Source organism: Geotrypetes seraphini, chromosome 1, assembly GCF_902459505.1.
Source record: "Geotrypetes seraphini chromosome 1, aGeoSer1.1, whole genome shotgun sequence".
In the NCBI taxonomy this organism is placed as follows: Eukaryota; Metazoa; Chordata; class Amphibia; order Gymnophiona; family Dermophiidae; genus Geotrypetes; species Geotrypetes seraphini.
Genome location: NC_047084.1, coordinates 462,372,260 through 462,390,276, shown reverse-complemented (window position 1 = coordinate 462,390,276; position 18,017 = coordinate 462,372,260). Strand labels below are relative to the sequence as shown.

Sequence of the window (18,017 nt, the reverse complement as noted above, 5' to 3'; positions counted from 1 at the left end):
ATCGCTTTCTGTATGCGTTTCCGCCATTCCCTCTCATTCAAAAGACTCTGGTCAAGCTGAAGTCCGACCATGCCACCATGATTCTGATAGCTCCTCGGTGGCCCAGGCAACCTTGGTTCTCCCTTCTACTTCAACTCAGCAGCAGGGAACCGTACCTACTTCCAGTGTTTCCTTCACTGCTTACTCAGCATCAGGGGTCTCTGCTTCATCCCAACCTGCAGTCTCTCCACCTGACAGCTTGGTTCCTCTCAACGTAACTCCGCACCAGTTTTCCCAGGCGGTGAGGGATGTCTTGGAGGCTTCCAGGAAGCCTGCTACTCGTCAATGCTACTCCCAAAAATGGACTAGATTTTCTTCCTGGTGTATTTCCAATTCTAAGGAGCTTCAGCGAGCCTCCATATCCTCTGTTTTGGACTATCTTTTACATCTGTCTCAGTCTGGTCTCAAGTCGACATCTATACGAGTCCACCTGAGTGCTATTGCGGCTTTCCATCAGCCTCTACAAGGGAAACCTCTCTCTTCTCATCCTGTGGTTTCCAGATTTATGAAAGGACTTTTTCATGTCAATCCTCCTCTCAAACCGCCTCCAGTGGTTTGGGATCTAAATGTTGTCCTTTCTCAGCTTATGAAACCTCCTTTTGAGCCTCTGAGCAAGGCTCCACTAAAGTTTCTCACTTGGAAAGTGGTTTTTCTGGTGGCCCTCACATCTGCTCGCAGGGTCAGTGAGCTTCAGGCCTTGGTGGCGGACCCACCTTTCACAGTATTCCATCATGACAAGGTGGTCCTCCGCACTCACCCGAAATTCCTGCCTAAAGTGGTCTCTGAATTTCACCTCAACCAATCCATTGTGCTTCCAGTGTTCTTTCCAAAGCCTCATTCTCATCCTGGAGAATCAGCTCTTCACACTCTGGACTGTAAACATGCTTTGGCTTTCTACTTGGATCGCACCAAACCACACAGAACTGCTCCTCAACTTTTCGTCTCCTTTGATCCAAACAAGTTGGGACGACCTGTATCGAAGCGCACCATCTCCAACTGGATGGCGGCTTGTATCTCTTTCTGCTATGCCCAGGCTGGATTACCCCTTCCCTGTAAGGTCACAGCCCATAAGGTCAGAGCAATGGCAGCCTCTGTAGCCTTCCTCAGATCGACACCGATTGAGGAGATTTGTAGGGCTGCCACTTGGTCCTCGGTTCATACGTTCACCTCTCATTATTGTCTGGATACTTTCTCCAGACGGGATGGGCAGTTTGGCCAAACTGTGTTACATAATTTGTTCTCCTGAGTTGCCAACTCTCCCTCCATCCCATTGAGGTTAGCTTGGAGGTCACCCACTAGTGAGAATACCTGCCTGCTTGTCCTGGGATAAAGCAATGTTACTTACCGTAACAGTTGTTATCCAGGGACAGCAGGCAGCTATTCTCACGTCCCACCCACCTCCCCTGGGTTGGCTTCTCTGCTAGCTACCTGAACTGAGGAGACACGCCTGGAGCATCGGGCGGGAAGGCACTGGCGCATGCGCGGTGCGGGCATCTCGAAACTTCTGAGTTTCTTCAAGCAAGACATGCTTGCAAGATGTCCGTATCGGGGCTCTGTCGGATGACATCACCCACTAGTGAGAATAGCTGCCTGCTGTCCCTGGATAACAACTGTTACGGTAAGTAACATTGCTTTTTGCGCCTCGCTCATCATGTCCTTGAATAAAGACCAGGCTTACTCTACAGTCTGCGATTTCAGCCTCCTGTATGCTTCCTCTCCTCCAGACCTCATTCCCTCCCCCAACTTTTTCGTTTTTTTTCACCCTGCTCCCTTCTTTCTCTTTCCATGCCTTCTTTCTTTCTCTGTGCCCCCTTTCTTTCTCTTTCTCTCCGTGCCCCCTTTCTGTTTTTCTCTCTGTCTCCGTACCCTCCCCCAAGCACTGCCATAGGGGAACAGGCACCGCTGAGTTCTGAGCTCTTCCTGCTTCGCTTTCCTGTAAAGAGGATGCTGAAGCGCCGGGCTGACCACCCTTCCCCACCCGACATCAGTTCTAACGTTAGAATATAAGCACTGTCCCAAAGCCCCAAGTGTGCCCTTCTCTATGTGGTGAAATAGGCTCGGTAGAGGATCTTAAACTGAAGCTCTTGGAAATCTGCAAATTTAGTAAAGAAGTAGAGAGTCTGGAAATAGGCCAAAAATTGTGGCTCAGGGATACTCTGCCCCAAGTCCCAAGAGCATGCCTCAGAAAAGGATAATATGCCCACAGCCACAGCGGGAACAAGGGAATCCCCTGGAGGTCCCAGAGCGTCAGTCAGTCCTCCGTGGCCTGCAGAAACACAAAACCGGCCCAACATGGTAAGGTTGAAATGAAACACTACAATTCCCAGGGCGACCACTCAAGCTGGCATCTTCGCCAGCAAAGCCCTGGCCTCCTCCGCTGTAGTCAGATTGAAGGTCTTGCAGTCGTGCCAAACTCTAAGCTTAGCCGGGAACACCAGTACAAACTTAACTCCCCTGTTGTGCAGGTCCATGCAGAAAGTCATAAGCTTATGTTGAGCTGCGACCTGCACTGAGTAATCATTGAAGACCATCACCCGGGAGCCTTCATAGTCCAGGGTCCCTGCCCTGCGATAGGCCTAGAGGAGCAGTTCCTTTTCCTGCCAGTTGGCGTAGTGGGCTATGGCCGTCCACGCTCTCCCCTCCATCTGCGGGCAGGCCCAGTTTTTCTGGCAGCCAATCAGCCAGTGCCACCGACACGGACCGCGTGATGTCAGTAATTCAATCCCCTGCTGGGATTGTGAAGATAGTTGGTTCCACTGCCATCTTAGAGGGAGTAGTAGAAGGCTTATCCCGGGCACTGCGTGTAGATTTTATGGGCATACCCAACTCTGGTGCCGAACTTCAAAGACGCTCCCAGGAAGCAGAGGGTCTTCCCCAGCAGGTGAGCTATATAATACCCCATGGGATGCAGAAAAAGGCAGGTAATATTGCTGATTTTCTCTTCGTGGAGCAAGTGCTCTCCTCACACACGTCTAACTAGGCAGGCTGCATCACGTGACACCCCCCCCCCCCCCGGGTGAGATCCTTTCTAGAGCTGCTGCATTAACGGGGAATACCTCTTCCTTGAGTGCAGCCTGCCCGCACGGCACTTGGATATCACCGGCAGTTGCCTCCTTTCTCTGCCGGCGAGTGAACCGCGCTGTTAGACCAGGCGCAGAACGTGACCTGAATGGGGAAGAAGAAGGGTGCTACCCGGCCGACATCTCTGGCGTCTGGAACTGCCAAGCCTCTAGTGCAGATGACGCTAAATGGAAGTCTTGCTCCCCAGCTAAAGGAGACGCCCCTGACTCTGGGAGGAACGCCGACCTTGGTGAACCTCAGTGATGATCAGGTTTCTCTTAGCCCGATCCAGGGGCGAAGTCCTGCATAACCTGGAAGAAGCCCTGCAGAGAATGTGGCTAACCAGCTTATCCAGGACGTTGGTTTGCTGTCTATCCCTGGAGGAGCAGTGGAAGAACACCAGCACTGGAGCCCAGACATCGGCTCTCGAGACAGAGGCAGGAAACAATTCAACTTCTGTGAGTAACATTCAGTTTGGACAGTTGACAAAGCAAGCAGTAGTAAATTTAGATGAACTGTGGAGGGCTAATGAAATCATGGACTCTAACCTCCAAAAGGCGATGACTAAAGTACAGGCGGACTCTGTGTCTGTCAGTTTTCAGATAGAGGCCCATGAGAAAATGTTAAAAGAATAGGGAGATGAAATAAAAAAAAACATGAAGAACAAATTGTTCAAATAAAAAAGGTAGAAATGGAGATTATTAAAGAAAGATCTTTTATTTAAAAAAAATCTTGAATATATGGAAAATAGAGAAGAAACAACCTAAGATAATTAAAATTTCCTAAATCTCTAGTATTATCTCCACTTGAGATGGTGCATAGTTTCTTGAAGGATATCTCAATGATTCCGGAAGATAATTTACCACCTATTACTGCAGCTCAATCTAAATCTTCAGGGAAGAAACAGGACAGTTCAATTCCTGTTGATACAGAAAGAATGAACAGACTTTTTAGAGAATTCCTTGGAAATAGTCACGGAAAGGATTACTCTCTAGGTGACGTTTGCCTTGGAGCATGACAGAGACTTAAGGCCTCTTTTACAAAGCTGTGCTAGAGAACGAGAGCCAGAAGGCCTTGAGCATGTGCAGATGCTCAAGGCCCAGTTGGGGGAGAGGCACGATCTTCTGGCACCTCCTGTGGGTTGGTGCTGCGTGCCAGTGCTACATTGGGGGTAAGCATTCAGTTTGGGCGGACGGGGGATGCCGGTTCATGGGGGGGGATGTGGAAGCGCGCCAGTGGCCTCGGGGGTGGGAGGGTCTTTTGGGGAAGTGGTGGGGTGGAGCAGTGCTGGTGGCCGGGGGGAGGGAAGGGGAGGTGGAACCAATCAAGGGAGTTTCCCTTACTTCCTGTGGGGAAACTCGCTTTGATATGAGTATTTTGGTTTATGAGCATGCTTCTGGAACGAATTATGCTCGTAAACCAAGGTTCCACTATATATTTCTTCTGTTTTTCCTTACATTACTGTTGAGTAGTGTTAAGTTTATTAATTTTCTTGGATTTTTATTGCAAATCTATATTCAAGTATTAATGTGCTTGTTTAAAAATTTTGAAAAACTGAATAAATGAATTAAAAAAAGTCCCCTTCCTCAGGCAGTGGCGTAACAAAGGGGGGAGATGGGGGAGGGCAGGTCTGTCCCAGGTGCTCCTGGAGCAATTATTTGAAGGCACCAGCATCGTGTCTCTCACTTTTCTCTCTCTCTCTCTCCCCTCCCCTCCCCAAGGAATCCCATGGCAAGAGGAGGAGGAAGTGAACTGCTGCTCATTGGATCACTTCCTCATCTGCTGGCCCTAGACCTCCTGTTTATGTGAACTATAGAGCTGCATGGAGGCATGTACAGTTGACATAAACAGTTGAGTCTAGGGCTGGCAGAGGAACTGACTTGATGTTCAGAGTTTCACTTCCTCCTCCTTGTGTTGCTGCTGTCAGTGGAGTATGCCATGAGTATGAGAGGGGGCAGAGCAAGGTAAGACTCATTAATGTAGGGAGATCAAGATTGAGGGAGTGCCATGGGAAGGGTTGGGGAAGATACCATTATAGCTAGGGAGAGGGGAAGGGAAGAATGAGAGATGGGGGAATTGCATGTTGAAGATTTGTGTGTGGTGGAATTAGGGGCCTTACTGTGACAGAGAGAGATGGAACTGGGGAGGCTGGAGCTTGAGGAGGGAATTTCAGGCCTTAGGATGGGGTAAATCTGTGCAGAAATGCTACAAATAATGCAAAAGTCGGTGCAAAATTCCCCCAGTAGGTGGTATGTGGTACAAGAACAGAAGGTGATTGAGAGACTAGTGGAACACAGAGGGTCTGTGCTGAAAGGATTAAGCAAGGGAAGCAACCAGGCAGATTGGGTGTGCTAACAGTTCCTATGCTGGTGTCATTTTTTTTCTTTAGTTGCCAGGCCTACATGCCTATGAGCGCTACTGCTGCAATCAGGTGGCTGCTAAGGCTCTGCTTGACCACAAGAAGCAGAACAGACAGGTGGAGAACTTCCTGCGACTCTGCCAGGAGTCAGCGTTCAGCCGCCGCCTTGACCTCTGGAACTTCCTGGACCTGCCCCGGAGCCGACTGGTGAAGTACCCACTGCTGCTGAAGGAGATCCTGAAGCAGACGGGAACTGAACACCCAGACTGGGCCCACCTGCAAGGGGCAGTGAGTGTTGGAAGACTGTATCATGCGTTGTGGTGCAATATGGTGCTGGGGAGGAGGAGACTAGCAGTTGTGGAAAAGGGTTATGTGAACCCAAGTTGGGAATGAAAACACTATGCCAGCTATAAACCACACAGAGCAGCTCATTGTATTTCTTGTTTAATGGTTCAGAAGACTATATAGCCAAATCGAGGTGGCAGGTGCCTGTTCCTCGGATTTGGTGTTTCGGTGGAATATTTTGTGGACTGGAGCCATTTGCGTAGCTAGGGTGAGAGGTGCCCCTCCCCCGCCCTCTTCTCGGCTCTCCTACCCCATCTCACCCTGTACCTTTTTTTTATCTTCCTGGGCACGAGCAACATCGCCAACTCACTGCCCTGTCAGTTGTTCCTCTGACATCACTTCCTAGGCATGGGACCCAGAAGTGACAGAGGGAGAGCCGAAGCTGATGCGAGCAGCAGGTTGGTGTTGCTGCTCGCGCCAGTGAAGAGATAGAGGTATGGAGGGGGGTGGGGGGAGAATGAAGGTGTGTGAAGGAACGGGAAGGGTGCCAGCACCCTCATCAAGACTGTGCTTGGGGCGGACCGGTCTGCCCCCCTCCCCCTTACTACGCCACTGACTAGAGCAGGGGTGGGCAACTCCGGTCCTCGAGGGCCAGAATCCAGTCAGGTTTTCAGGATTTCCCCAGTGAATATGCATTGAAAGCAGTGCATGCAAATAGATCTCGTGCATATTCATTGGGGAAATCCTGAAAACCCGATTGGATTCCGACCCTCGAGGACTGGAGTTGCCCACCCCTGGACTTGGTGGTGGGGGGAGCAAAGTGCTGTAACATGAGGAGTGAAGGTTGCAGACATCAGTGTTTTCCTATTTTGCAGCACCTGAGTGTATCCTTTGCTACCTCCTTTCAGATTGCTCTCAGCCAAGATATTGTAGGACTGATCAACAGTAGGACTGGTGAGGCGGAATGTCAGTATTACAAGAAGAGACTCCTGTACCTCTATGACTCTCAACAGGACGCTGCCATCCCCTGCTCCCGCATACTCCTCTGCCACGGGGAGCTTAAGAATAGCAAAGGACAAGTGTGTATATTCTGACTCTGTTTCCCCCCTGACTCTGGCTATCTCTGCTGCTCCTGTGATAACTTCAGCTTTCATGGGATCTGGAACCTCCCTGTTAATAAATTAAAATGTTCTCCCTCTTTTTTTTTTCCCCTTTTTCCGTCAGAGACTCCATGTCTTTCTCTTTGAGGCTGTCTTGGTGGTAACACGGCCATTGACCCGAGAAGAGCAGCTCTATTACCAAGTGTATCGTCAGCCCATCCCTGTGCAGTACCTGGTATTGGAGGATCTGCCTGATGGGGAGGTGCGGCTAGGAGGCTCTATCCGAGGTGCCTTTATCACTGGCAATGAGCGAGGTATGGATGCCTGATGTCACACGGCCTGGGTTTTGGGATGGACTGATGTCATGGGTGGGAGAAGCAGGGAATTCTTGGACCTCACCACAGACAGGGAAGACGGCCTCTGTGTCTTATAGTCAGTGGCGTAATAAGGGGGGGGGCAGGCACCTGTCCTCTCCGCCCCCCCCTCCACTGTCACACTTGCACACCGCTTCCCTTCCCCTATACCTCTGTAGCTAGCGTTCCTGGCGCGAGCAGCAATCCTCAACCTGCTGTCACGCTAGCATTGGCTCTTCTTGACGGCACTTCTTGGACCTAGGAAGTGACGTCGGAGGAAAAACCGATGCTGGCGCAACAGCAGGTTGGGGTTTGCTATTCGGGCCAGGAATGTGAGAGAGGTACGGGGGAAGGGGTGTGGCAGGTGGGGGAGAGGCACCTCTCACCCTCACTACACTGCAACTTTTTAAAATAAACAAAAAAAAACCAACCCCCCAAGCATGTTAATAAACCCTAAAGGAGAATATCAAAGTACAACAGTCCCCGTATTAGTTTCACTGGGAGGCAGTCTAGGAGGATGCTGAAAAGTCTATCTTTTAGCAGTGTTGTACAGCGTGCCTATTTAGTAAATGATAGTACTGCTGCTCTTTACTGATGGGGCCACTGCCAGCCGTGTGTTGTAAGAACATAAGAACATAAGAAATGCCTCCGCTGGGTCAGACCCGAGGTCCATCGCGCCCAGCAGTCCGCTCACGCGGCGGCCCAACAGGTCCAGGACCTGTGCAGTAAATTTCTATCTATACCCCTCTATCCCCTTTTCCAGCAGGAATTTGTCCAAACCTTTCTTAAACCCCAGTACTGTACTCTGCCCTATAACGTCCTCTGGAATTGTATTCCAGGTGTCCACCACACGTTGTGTAAAGAAGAACTTCCTAGCATTAGTTTTGAATTTGCCTCCTTTCAACTTTTCCGAATGCCCTCTTGTTTTTTTATTTTCTGAAAGTTTGAAGAATCTGTCCCTCTCTACTCTCTCTATGCCCTTCATGATCTTGTAAGTCTCTATCATATCCCCTCTTAATCTTCTCTTTTCTAGGGAAAAGAGTCCCAGTTTTTCCAATTTGTCCTAGCTTTCTCCCCCCCCTCCCCACACTCACCGTCCATTCAGGCTGCTGTAAAATCCCACACAGCCTCTTTCTTAGGCTGGGTCCTATGGCAGCTTTCCCTTCTGTATCTTGTTGCATTTTGTAAATTGAAAGGATTTTTAAGCACAAGCTTGCCATTTCTTATACTGTTCTTAGGCCCAACAGCTTTTGTTTCTGTGGAAAGCAAAAGAATAAAGAAACTGGTGTTTCAGAGATTGAAAAGAACAGCTTGAATTCTGTTATGTCACTTATGGATTCAGTACGCTAGAAGTTCAATCCCTTCCCACAATCTTGGAGTTGCAGAAATCCAAACACTTTCCGGACCATGTGCTCTTCCTACCTTACAGAGAGAGTTAGAGCCCTCTACAGTTTCAATTTCTGCAAGCAATCCATGCAGAAGTCTTCTCTTCATCATTTTCTCAATTGTTTCACTTAAAAGTTCATCTTTTATCCCAGGACAAGCAGGCAGCATATTCTTAACGCATGGATGACGTCACCGACGGAGCCCCGGTACGGACACTTTTACTAGAAAGTTCTAGTTGGCCGCACCGCGCATGCGCGAGTGCCTTCCCGCCCGACGGAGGAGTGCGTGGTCCCCAGTTTCTTCGTTTCCGCGGAGCGAAGACGCATGTGTTTTCAACGGCCGTTGGAAAACTAATTTTTGCCTTCCCGCTCGCGTATTTTCTCACTTTTTTCTATTTTTCTTCTTCGGATTCCCTTTATTTTTGCTTTAAAAAAAAAAAAACCTCTTCGAGTTTTCCTTATTTTTTCAGGCCGGCCCCGGCGGGGCCTGTTGCCACCATTACAGGCCTCCGGATTCGATTTTGCGGAGGCCGTGTTTCCCTTCATGCCCTCTCAACCGGGCTTTAAGAAGTGCCAGCGGTGTGCACACCCGATCTCTCTCACTGACCCGCACAATTGGTGCCTGCAGTGCTTGGGTCCAGAGCATCGGGCTGACACCTGCACCCGCTGTGCTACGCTTAAAAAGCGCACTTTAAAAAATAGGCAGATCCAGCAAAATATTTTGCTCGGTACCGGATCTGCCATGGAACCTGCCGCGACGTCGACGGCACCTCAAAAGTCTGCACCGACTACGTCGACACCACCGGATCCTTCTTCGGGGTCGCTGGGCCCAGGTAAGCCGGCTAAGAAGCCTTCCACTTCTCTGGAACGCCCTCCTGCCACGGTTGCGACGCCGACCCTTCCGGCACCGCACCGACCCCGTAAACGCTCCGCTCCGATATCGGTGAGTGCCTCGTCATCGCCGGAGCATAGAGCGGCACCTATGGTACCGAAGAAGAAAAAAGCGGTACCGGTGCCCCCCCTGGATGACCGCATCGCGGCCATACTCCAATCCCAATTACAGGAACAGCTGCAGCAACAACTACAACAACTGCTGCCGGCGTTGCTGGCCCCACACCTTCCGGTACAGGACCGGTCCGAGCCTCGCACTGTCCCATCGGTGTCGACCCCCTCGGTACCGATTAATACCTCCATGCCGGTACTCTTGGCTGAACCGCCTACAGTGCATGCCCGTGCTGCTGCCGACCCTTCCTGGTCCCAGGAATGACATCGGTCTTCCTCACCCGGTACCGCCTCGGTACGCTCAGGCAAATCTCTCTCAAAGACCCGCCATACCGAGCCTTCCACACTGAAGTCCAGATGTGCACACCCCGACGTTAGAGACCCGGACTTATGGGAAGACTCCCCGCACGGTACCGAAGAGGACGCTTCGTCAACCGACAAAGAACCCTCCATGGCCGACACCGTTTCCAAACCGGAACAGTCCTCTTTCTCTAAATTCCTTAGGGAGATGTCAGCAGCTCTTTCTATCCCATTAGAGTCCGACTCTAAAAAGTCTCAGGCTTTCCTCGATGCCCTAGACGTTGAGCAACCTCCCAAGGAATTTTTGAAGTTGCCCGTCCACGACATCTTACGGGAAACTTTTTATAAAAACTGGGAGATTCCCCTCACTGTTCCAGGGTTTGACAAGCCTCAATTGCCCCACGAATCTCTCCTGGTGGAGTCCACCTTGAAAAAATCTCAGGGTTCCAGTGTATATGCTTCCACCCCTCCTGGCAGAGAGGGAAAAACTATGGATAAATTTGGTAAGCGCCTTTTCCAAAATTCAATGTTAGCAAATAGAGCAAACAATTACACCTTCCACTTCTCCTTCTACATGAAGCATCTGGTGCAACAACTCTCCTCCTTACAAAAATATCTTCCGGAACGTAAGGTCCCTCTCTTCCAGCAGCATATTTCCAGCCTCCTCCAACTTAGGAAGTTCATGGTTCGCTCCATATATGACTTGTTTGAGCTGACCTCTCGAGCATCTGCCATGGCTGTTGCTATGCACCGTTTGGCCTGGCTGAGAGTCTCTGACCTTGACGTTAATCACCAAGACCGCCTGGCTAACGCACCTTGTCTGGGTGACAACTCTTCGGGGAGTCATTAGACTCGACAACCCAGAAGCTCTCAGCACACGAGACCAGGTGGGACACTCTGGTCAAACCTAAAAAGAAGACTCCACCTGCTCGCCCCTACAGACAACAGTCTTCCTACCAGTGCAGGTTCTCGGCCAGACCTCTCAACCCGCCTCAGCAACAGTCTCGCCGTCCTCGTCACCAGCATCAACCTCAGGCTCGATCGCAGTCTCATCAGCCTGCCAAGCCTCTTCCTCCATCAAAACCATCTCAACCCTTTTGACTCTTTTCTCCAGGGCATAGCCAGTCTCCCACCGTCGCTACCTCTTCCTCAGCCTATCGGAGGACGTCTTCAGCTCTTCCTCAGCCGTTGGGAGGTCATCACTTCGGTCCAGTGGGTCTTCAACATCATTCGCCACGGCTACTCTCTCAACTTCCAGACTCTTCCACCAGACAATCCTCCCATCGAGTCTGCTTCTCACTCCTCCCAATCCCTCCTCCTCCTGAGGGAGGTCCAATCCCTCCTTCTTCTCAATGCCATCAAAGAGGTGCCTTCGGACCAAAGGGGTCAGGGATTCTACTCCCGCTACTTCCTGGTTCCCAAGAAAACAGGAGATCTCCGTCCCATCCTCGATCTCAGGGACCTCAACAAGTGTCTGGTCAAGGAGAAGTTCAGAATGCTCTCCCTTGCCACGCTTTACCCTCTTCTCTCTCAACACGACTGGCTATGTTCCCTAGACCTCAAAGAGGCCTACACTCACATCCCAATCAATCTGACTTCAAGTCGCTACTTCCGATTTCAGATACAACACCGTCACTACCAGTACAAAGTGCTCCCCTTTGGCCTCGCATCATCGCCCAGGGTGTTCACCAAGTGCCTTATTGTGGTGGCGGCCTTCCTTAGGTCTCACAACCTCCAGGTGTTCCCCTACTTGGACGATTGGTTGGTGAAAGCACCTACATCTCCACTTGTGCTACAAGCCACTCATCACACCATCTCTTTCCTCCATCTCCTGGGGTTCGAGATCAACTACCCCAAGTCGCATCTGCTTCCCTCACAGCGACTTCAGTTCATTGGAGCAGTTCTCGACACCAGGGCGTTTCTCCCCTCCGACTGACAACGGACCCTGCTCCACCTCTGTCGTCAGGTGCTCCTTCATCACTCCATCAAAGCCCGGCAGATGATGGTCCTCCTGGGTCACATGGCCTCGACGGTCCATGTGCTTCCTCTGGCGCGACTCCACCTCCGAACGCCTCAATGGACTCTTGCCAACCAATGGTCGCAAACCTCGGATCCTCTTTCTCATCCCATCTCTGTGACATCGTCTCTTCAGCAATCTCTTCAATGGTGGTTGAACTCCTCAAATCTTTCCAGGGGTCTACTCTTCCATCTACCCCCCTCACTCCATGACCATCACCACAGATGCCTCCCCCTATGCGTGGGGAGCTCACCTGGGAGATCTTCACACCCAGGGACTCTGGACCCCTCAGGAGCGTCAACATCACATCAATTTCCTGGAACTCAGAGCCATGTTCTATGCTCTCAAGGCCTTCCAGCACCTTCTCTACCCTCAGGTTCTTCTCCTGTGCACAGACAACCAAGTCGCCATGTACTATATAAACAAGCAAGGCGGCACCGGATCTCCCCTCCTCTGTCAGGAGGCCATCTGCATCTGGACCTGGGCCACGGCCCACAGTCTCTTCCTCAAGGCTGTCTATATCCAGGGCGAACAGAACTCCCTGGCCGTCAATCTCAGCCGCATCCTTCAACCTCACGAGTGGACTCTGGATCCTCCCACACTCCGCTCCATCTTTGCTCGGTGGGGCACTCCTCAGGTGGACCTCTTTGCAGCTCCTCACAACCATCAGCTGCCCCAGTTCTGTTTCAGACTCTTCTCTCCTCATCGTCTGGCCCCGGAAGCATTCCTGCTCGACTGGACGGATCGGTTCCTCTATGCCTTTCCTCCCCTTCCTCTGATGTTGCGGACGTTATCCAAACTACGCAGGGACAGAGCCACCATGATTCTCATCGCTCCTCGGTGGCCTCGCCAACACTGGTTCTCCCTCCTGCTCCAGCTCAGCTCCAGGGAGCCCATTCCTCTTCCTGTGTTTCCTACGTCAGTCTCTACTACATCCCAATCTGTCCTCGCTCCACCTGACAGCTTGGTTTCTCTCGGGCTGACCTCTCCAGAGAATCTGTCTCAGCCTGTCCGTTGTATTTTGGATGCCTCTAGGAAACCGGCCACCCCCCAATGTTACCATCAGAAGTGGACCCGGTTCTCCACTTGGTGTCTACTACATCATCACGATCCCACCTCATTGGCGGTGGAAACTGTATTGGACTATTTGCTCACTCTCTCCGACGCTGGCCTCAAGTCTACCTCAATTAGAGTCCACCTCAGTGCCATCACTGCGTTTCATGAGCTATCCTCGGAAAACCTCTCACGGCTCATCCCCTGGTTTCCCGGTTCATGAGAGGCCTCTTCAATGTCAAACCACCTCTGAAGCCTCCTCCAGTCGTCTGGGACCTGAATGTGGTTTTATCCGCCCTCATGAAACCTCCTTTTGAGCCTCTTGCCACAAATTCGCTCAAATTTCTTACGTGGAAGGTGCTTTTCCTCATTGCCATCACCTCTGCCAGGAGGGTTAGTGAGCTGCATGCACTGGTTGCCGACCCACCTTTCACTGTTTTTCACCATGACAAGGTGGTTCTGCGAACCCATCCTAAATTCCTTCCCAAGGTGGTCTCGGAATTTCACCTCAACCTCCATTGTGTTGCCTGTCTTTTTCCCTAAGCCCCATTCTCATCCTGGGGAACAGGCGTTGCACACGCTGGACTGTAAGCGTGCCCTTGCATACTACCTTGACTGTACCAGGGCTCACCGCTCGTCCTCTCAGCTCTTTTTGTCCTTCGACCCTAACCGTCTAGGTCGTCCTGTCTCTAAACGGATGCTTTCCAGCTGACTTGCTGCCTGCATTGCATTCTGTTATGCTTGGGCCGATCTTTCACTGGAAGGTGCTGTCACGGCCCACAAGGTCAGAGCTATGGCTGCTTCTGTGGCTTTCCTCCGTTCCACTCCCATCGAGGAAATCTGCAAGGCTGCCACTTGGTCCTCAGTTCACACGTTCACTACTCACTACTGTCTGGATACCTTCTCCAGACGGGATGGACACTTCGGCCAATCTGTGTTACATAATTTATTTTCCTAATGGCCAACCATCCCTCCTCCCTCTCTGTTAGCTTGGAGGTCACCCATGCGTTAAGAATATGCTGCCTGCTTGTCCTGGGATAAAGCACAGTTACTTATCATAACAGGTGTTATCCAGGGACAGCAGGCAGATATTCTTACGTCCCTCCCACCTCCCCGGGTTGGCTTTTTAGCTGGCTTAGCTTAACTGGGGACCACGCACTCCTCCGTCGGGCGGGAAGGCACTCGCGCATGCGCGGTGCGGCCAACTAGAACTTTCTAGTAAAAGTGTCCGTACCGGGGCTCTGTCGGTGACGTCACCCATGCGTTAAGAATATCTGCCTGCTGTCCCTGGATAACACCTGTTACGGTAAGTAACTGTGCTTTTTGGTGGCACTCATCTTTTTTGGTGGCTTGAATGCTGTGAGACGCCTCTGTCAGACGAAAGGACACAGTCCCACGGAGTCGGACTGCTGCTTCACAGAGAAACTTCAGTGGACCTGTGGAGCCAGCCCACTATGCGTCACCCTTCTTGGACTTGGGAGTTCGCTTGCCCTCTGACCTTGTCAAGAGTTTTAAGCACAGGCTGTACATATGTATCCTGAGTAAAAGTCCCTCTGGGTTTCAGGGCACAGGCTGCGTTTTCTGTCTCCTGTCACATTGAGTGGTTTCGTGGGGGCAGAGGTTACATTCGGAGTCCATCCGACTGGCAGTTCATAGATTTTCCAAGTTTGGTCATTTGGAGCAATTTCTGAGGTAGAAAATCCTTTCCTCCATTCAGCTGCAGTTTTAACAGCGCTGATAGGCAGGCACTGCACAGACTGTAAGTACATCTCCTATGGAAGCTTTGGGGGTGGCATGTGGAACGCGGTAAAACTAATTTTTCAGTTTCTAAGGGTAGAGTTCAGTTCTCCCAGCTCCCCAAACCTCAAATTGCCATAATTTAAAATTTTCGGTTCTTCTTTATTTGTGCCATTTTTGGCACAAATTTGCTGGTGGAGGCTATCTTGGATTTTTATTGATATTTTTTTTTTCCTGCCTTAAAATCCCTTGATTTTGTTAAAAAATCATTTGGGGTAAACTTCTCAGCCCTAATCTGTCGAATATGTGCATTGATTGTGACCATATGCTGGGGAGGGGGCGGGTACTTCGAGCTTCACCTCCTCCAGGTCCTCCAGGGCTGGGGAGCCGGCCTGTGTTCGTAGTTTCAGGAAAAAATTTCATTCAGCGTCCGTTCTGGAGTCTGGTGCCAAACATCTGTGTTCTGAGTTGGGGGACTCCTTTGGCACGGAGTGGGCACCCCGGCAGTGGCCACACGGTATGAATTTTCCCTGGACTTTATTTGGCTCCTTTAGAAAGCGTATGTTTCAGACCCAGCTTGTTTGTTGCAGCCGACGGGCGCGTTGTTTTCTTCTAAGCCGGTTGCACCAGTGGCAGAGATCCCTGTTCAGGAGCCCTCTTGTCCAGCTATGACGGCATTCAACTGCATTAGTTGCCATACAGATTTTATGCCTCTCCTTCTCCTGGTGCTGTTTCTTTTTTGGATCCCAAGCTTTATCCCCTGGCTACTGATATTCAGCAGTTTGGGGTTTTTTTTTTTTTTTTTTAATACAACCGCTGTGGCATTGGTTACCAGGCGTACAGCCCTCCCTAGTGATGGAGGAGTAGTGCTTATGCCCTTCCTATTGAAAAAGCCTTTTGAAGTGACGACTTCTGGTATCACGGTGGCAGCAGCTTCCTTTGTGGCTGGTAGGGCTAGTCTCAGTTAGGGCGCTGGTCTTTGACCAAAAGGGCCGCTGCATGAGCGGACTGCTGGGCATGATGGACCACTGGTCTGACCCAGCAGTGGCATCTCTTTATGTTCTTATGTGCTTGTCACACAAGTTTGCATATTACTGATGGCTGTTTCATGTGGGTGATCGTTGCACGCAGCAGGTTAGTTCTACATTGTTCTTCTGTGTTTCTTTTGTATTTGTGCCCGTTTATTGCTTATTTTCATGTTTTGCAGAGCATCCCACAACAAAAATTGTTTGTTACCAGGGAGGTTCCCCTGTGCCCTCTTATTTCTCATGTATTTGTTCTGCTATGTTGCTTAGCTTTGGGCCTGAACTGTAGGGGGCTCTAACTCTCTCTAAATTAGGAGGAGCACATGCCCAGAAAAGTGTTTGGATTTCTGCAACTCTTGGATTGTAGGAAGGGATTGAACATCTAGCATACTGAATCCTCTAGGGATTAACAGATTATCAAAGGTGAAAGTCCTGGGTTCAATTCCCAGACAAGCCCCCCAAATGTAAGGATGGTCGCACCCCCACAATGTTAGGTTGGTGGGGTTATGCGAGGCACGCTTACAAACACCAGGTCCTGAGTTCAATACCTTCACAGAAGATTCACCAGGAGTAGAATCAAATAAGAAAAACAGCCAGAGGTGATTGCATAAAGAGTATATTATAGAAATAGACTTAATATTATAGAAAAGCAAGATTTATAATGAGAGATATAAGTTTTACAATTACAGAGAATGCTTCTGTGCTCTTGTGAATGAGAGAGAGAGAAAGGGGGGTGGGGAGGTTGATGTCCCAAGATAGAGCAAAAAGAAGGGGTCCCAGGTAAAGCAAGAGAGAGGGATGATGGTCTAAGCTTCGGGTTCCAGAGATAGAGAGCAAGAGGAAGGGGGTGATACAAGAGGCGCCTTTATAGCTTAGAATCTTATTCTAAATATAGAATCTATTGAATTTCCCAGTATCTTTCTGTTTAGAATTTGTAAACTGTTTGAAACAATAGTTTCACTGACCACCTGGATCCATTGTATCTCTTAAGCTGTCCATCCTAAGCACTAGACATTAACACATCTTTTTAGCACCTCTTAGCTGTAAGTTCGTTTGTTACCTTTTAAGCATGATTTAATTAGGGCTGTTTGAAACAGTCTGCCTGGATGCTTTCTGTATGTGAATTCTGTGCATGAGCACTCGGGGTCTATCTGCATCCAAATCCCAGAGTCAGATTGATATAATTTCCCATAGGCCTTTGCTGACATTAGTTAGGGCAACCAAAAATGCTGATTGCTAGCAATAGCTATGCTGACACACCTTTGCTCTCCTTTTGTCCTGCAGCCAAGAACTTCTTTCGTGTCAGTTTCTGTGAGAGAGCACGAGGCCAGTCCCACACACTCCAGGCCAACGACTCCTTCAACAAGCAGCAGTGGCTCTCATGCTTACGTCAAGCCATAATGGCCTCCCAGGGAGAGGACTCGACAGGCTCCCTGACAGAACTAGCTGGACTTAGCATTCATTGCACTGACAGCACGATGGAGGAGGAATAACTGATCAGCCTACCTCTTCTCTATTGTGCCAGAACCTCACTGCTGCCCTTCGTCACAAGCAAAAAAACAACTTTTGCTGGCTGTCGGCCATGTTTTCTTGAAAGCTGTCTTCCTCTGACTCTTCTGTTCTGTATGTCCTGTGTGGAGGCACCTGTTTCCCACGCCTTTCAAGCAGCTGGGTTGTACCTTGACTGGATTTAGGGGTCGGGAAGACTTGTGCTAGTGGCACTGACCCTTTAATTTATTTTTGACTCTGAACAATGTGTCTAACTTCTTCAGAAAGTCCTCTTCACCATTCCTTGGTTATTGATGATATACTTTACAATTCTTTCTATACAGCAGTACTGCCATCTTCTCACTGCTTGTTTGCTAGTACCTAGTTTCCAGGGACTAGCTTAATGTTATGGTAGCTTTTGTACACGGATGGCTTTTCCTGTTCATGATGGGGTGAAAAGGGCTTTTGGATGTGCATGTAGTTGTATTGGAGGATAGTTAAAAGTGTAGCTTCACTTTATTTTTTGAGGCAAAAATGAATAAAGAAGTGGAATCGTTTTGTTTTTGAAGTTCAAATCCAAACTTAATCTTTCTGTCTCTGTGAAGTTCTCATTATCCCAGGACAAGCAGGCAGCATATTCTTAACGTATGGGTGACGTCACCGACGGAGTCCCGGTACGGACCTTTTTAACTAGAAAGTTCTAGTTGGCTGCATGCGCGTTTGCCTTCCCGCCCGACGGAGGAGTGCGTGGTCCCCAGTTTCTTTGTTTCCGCGGAGCGAAGAAGTCGCATGTTTTTCAACGGCCGTTGAAATT

General features: G+C 50.0%; 1 protein-coding gene across 3 annotated transcripts in view; it reads left to right on the top strand.

Moving 5' to 3' along the window:
* LOC117349569 (rho guanine nucleotide exchange factor 3-like) overlaps positions 1 to 17,778 on the top strand; it is a 77,326-nt gene extending 59,548 nt beyond the window's left edge. For 2 of the 3 annotated variants that reach the window (XM_033923152.1, XM_033923161.1), the window contains 4 exons: positions 5,489 to 5,746; positions 6,652 to 6,822; positions 6,968 to 7,157; positions 17,000 to 17,778. In XM_033923152.1, coding sequence (XP_033779043.1) covers positions 5,489 to 5,746; positions 6,652 to 6,822; positions 6,968 to 7,157; positions 17,000 to 17,208 — 828 coding nt within the window. In that variant the 3' untranslated portion in view covers positions 17,209 to 17,778. Of the gene's footprint in view, positions 1 to 5,488; positions 5,747 to 6,651; positions 6,823 to 6,967; positions 7,172 to 16,999 lie in introns of those variants that run through there. The other variant, XM_033923169.1, reaches the window with a different exon arrangement.
* Positions 17,779 to 18,017: the final 239 nt, after the last annotated feature.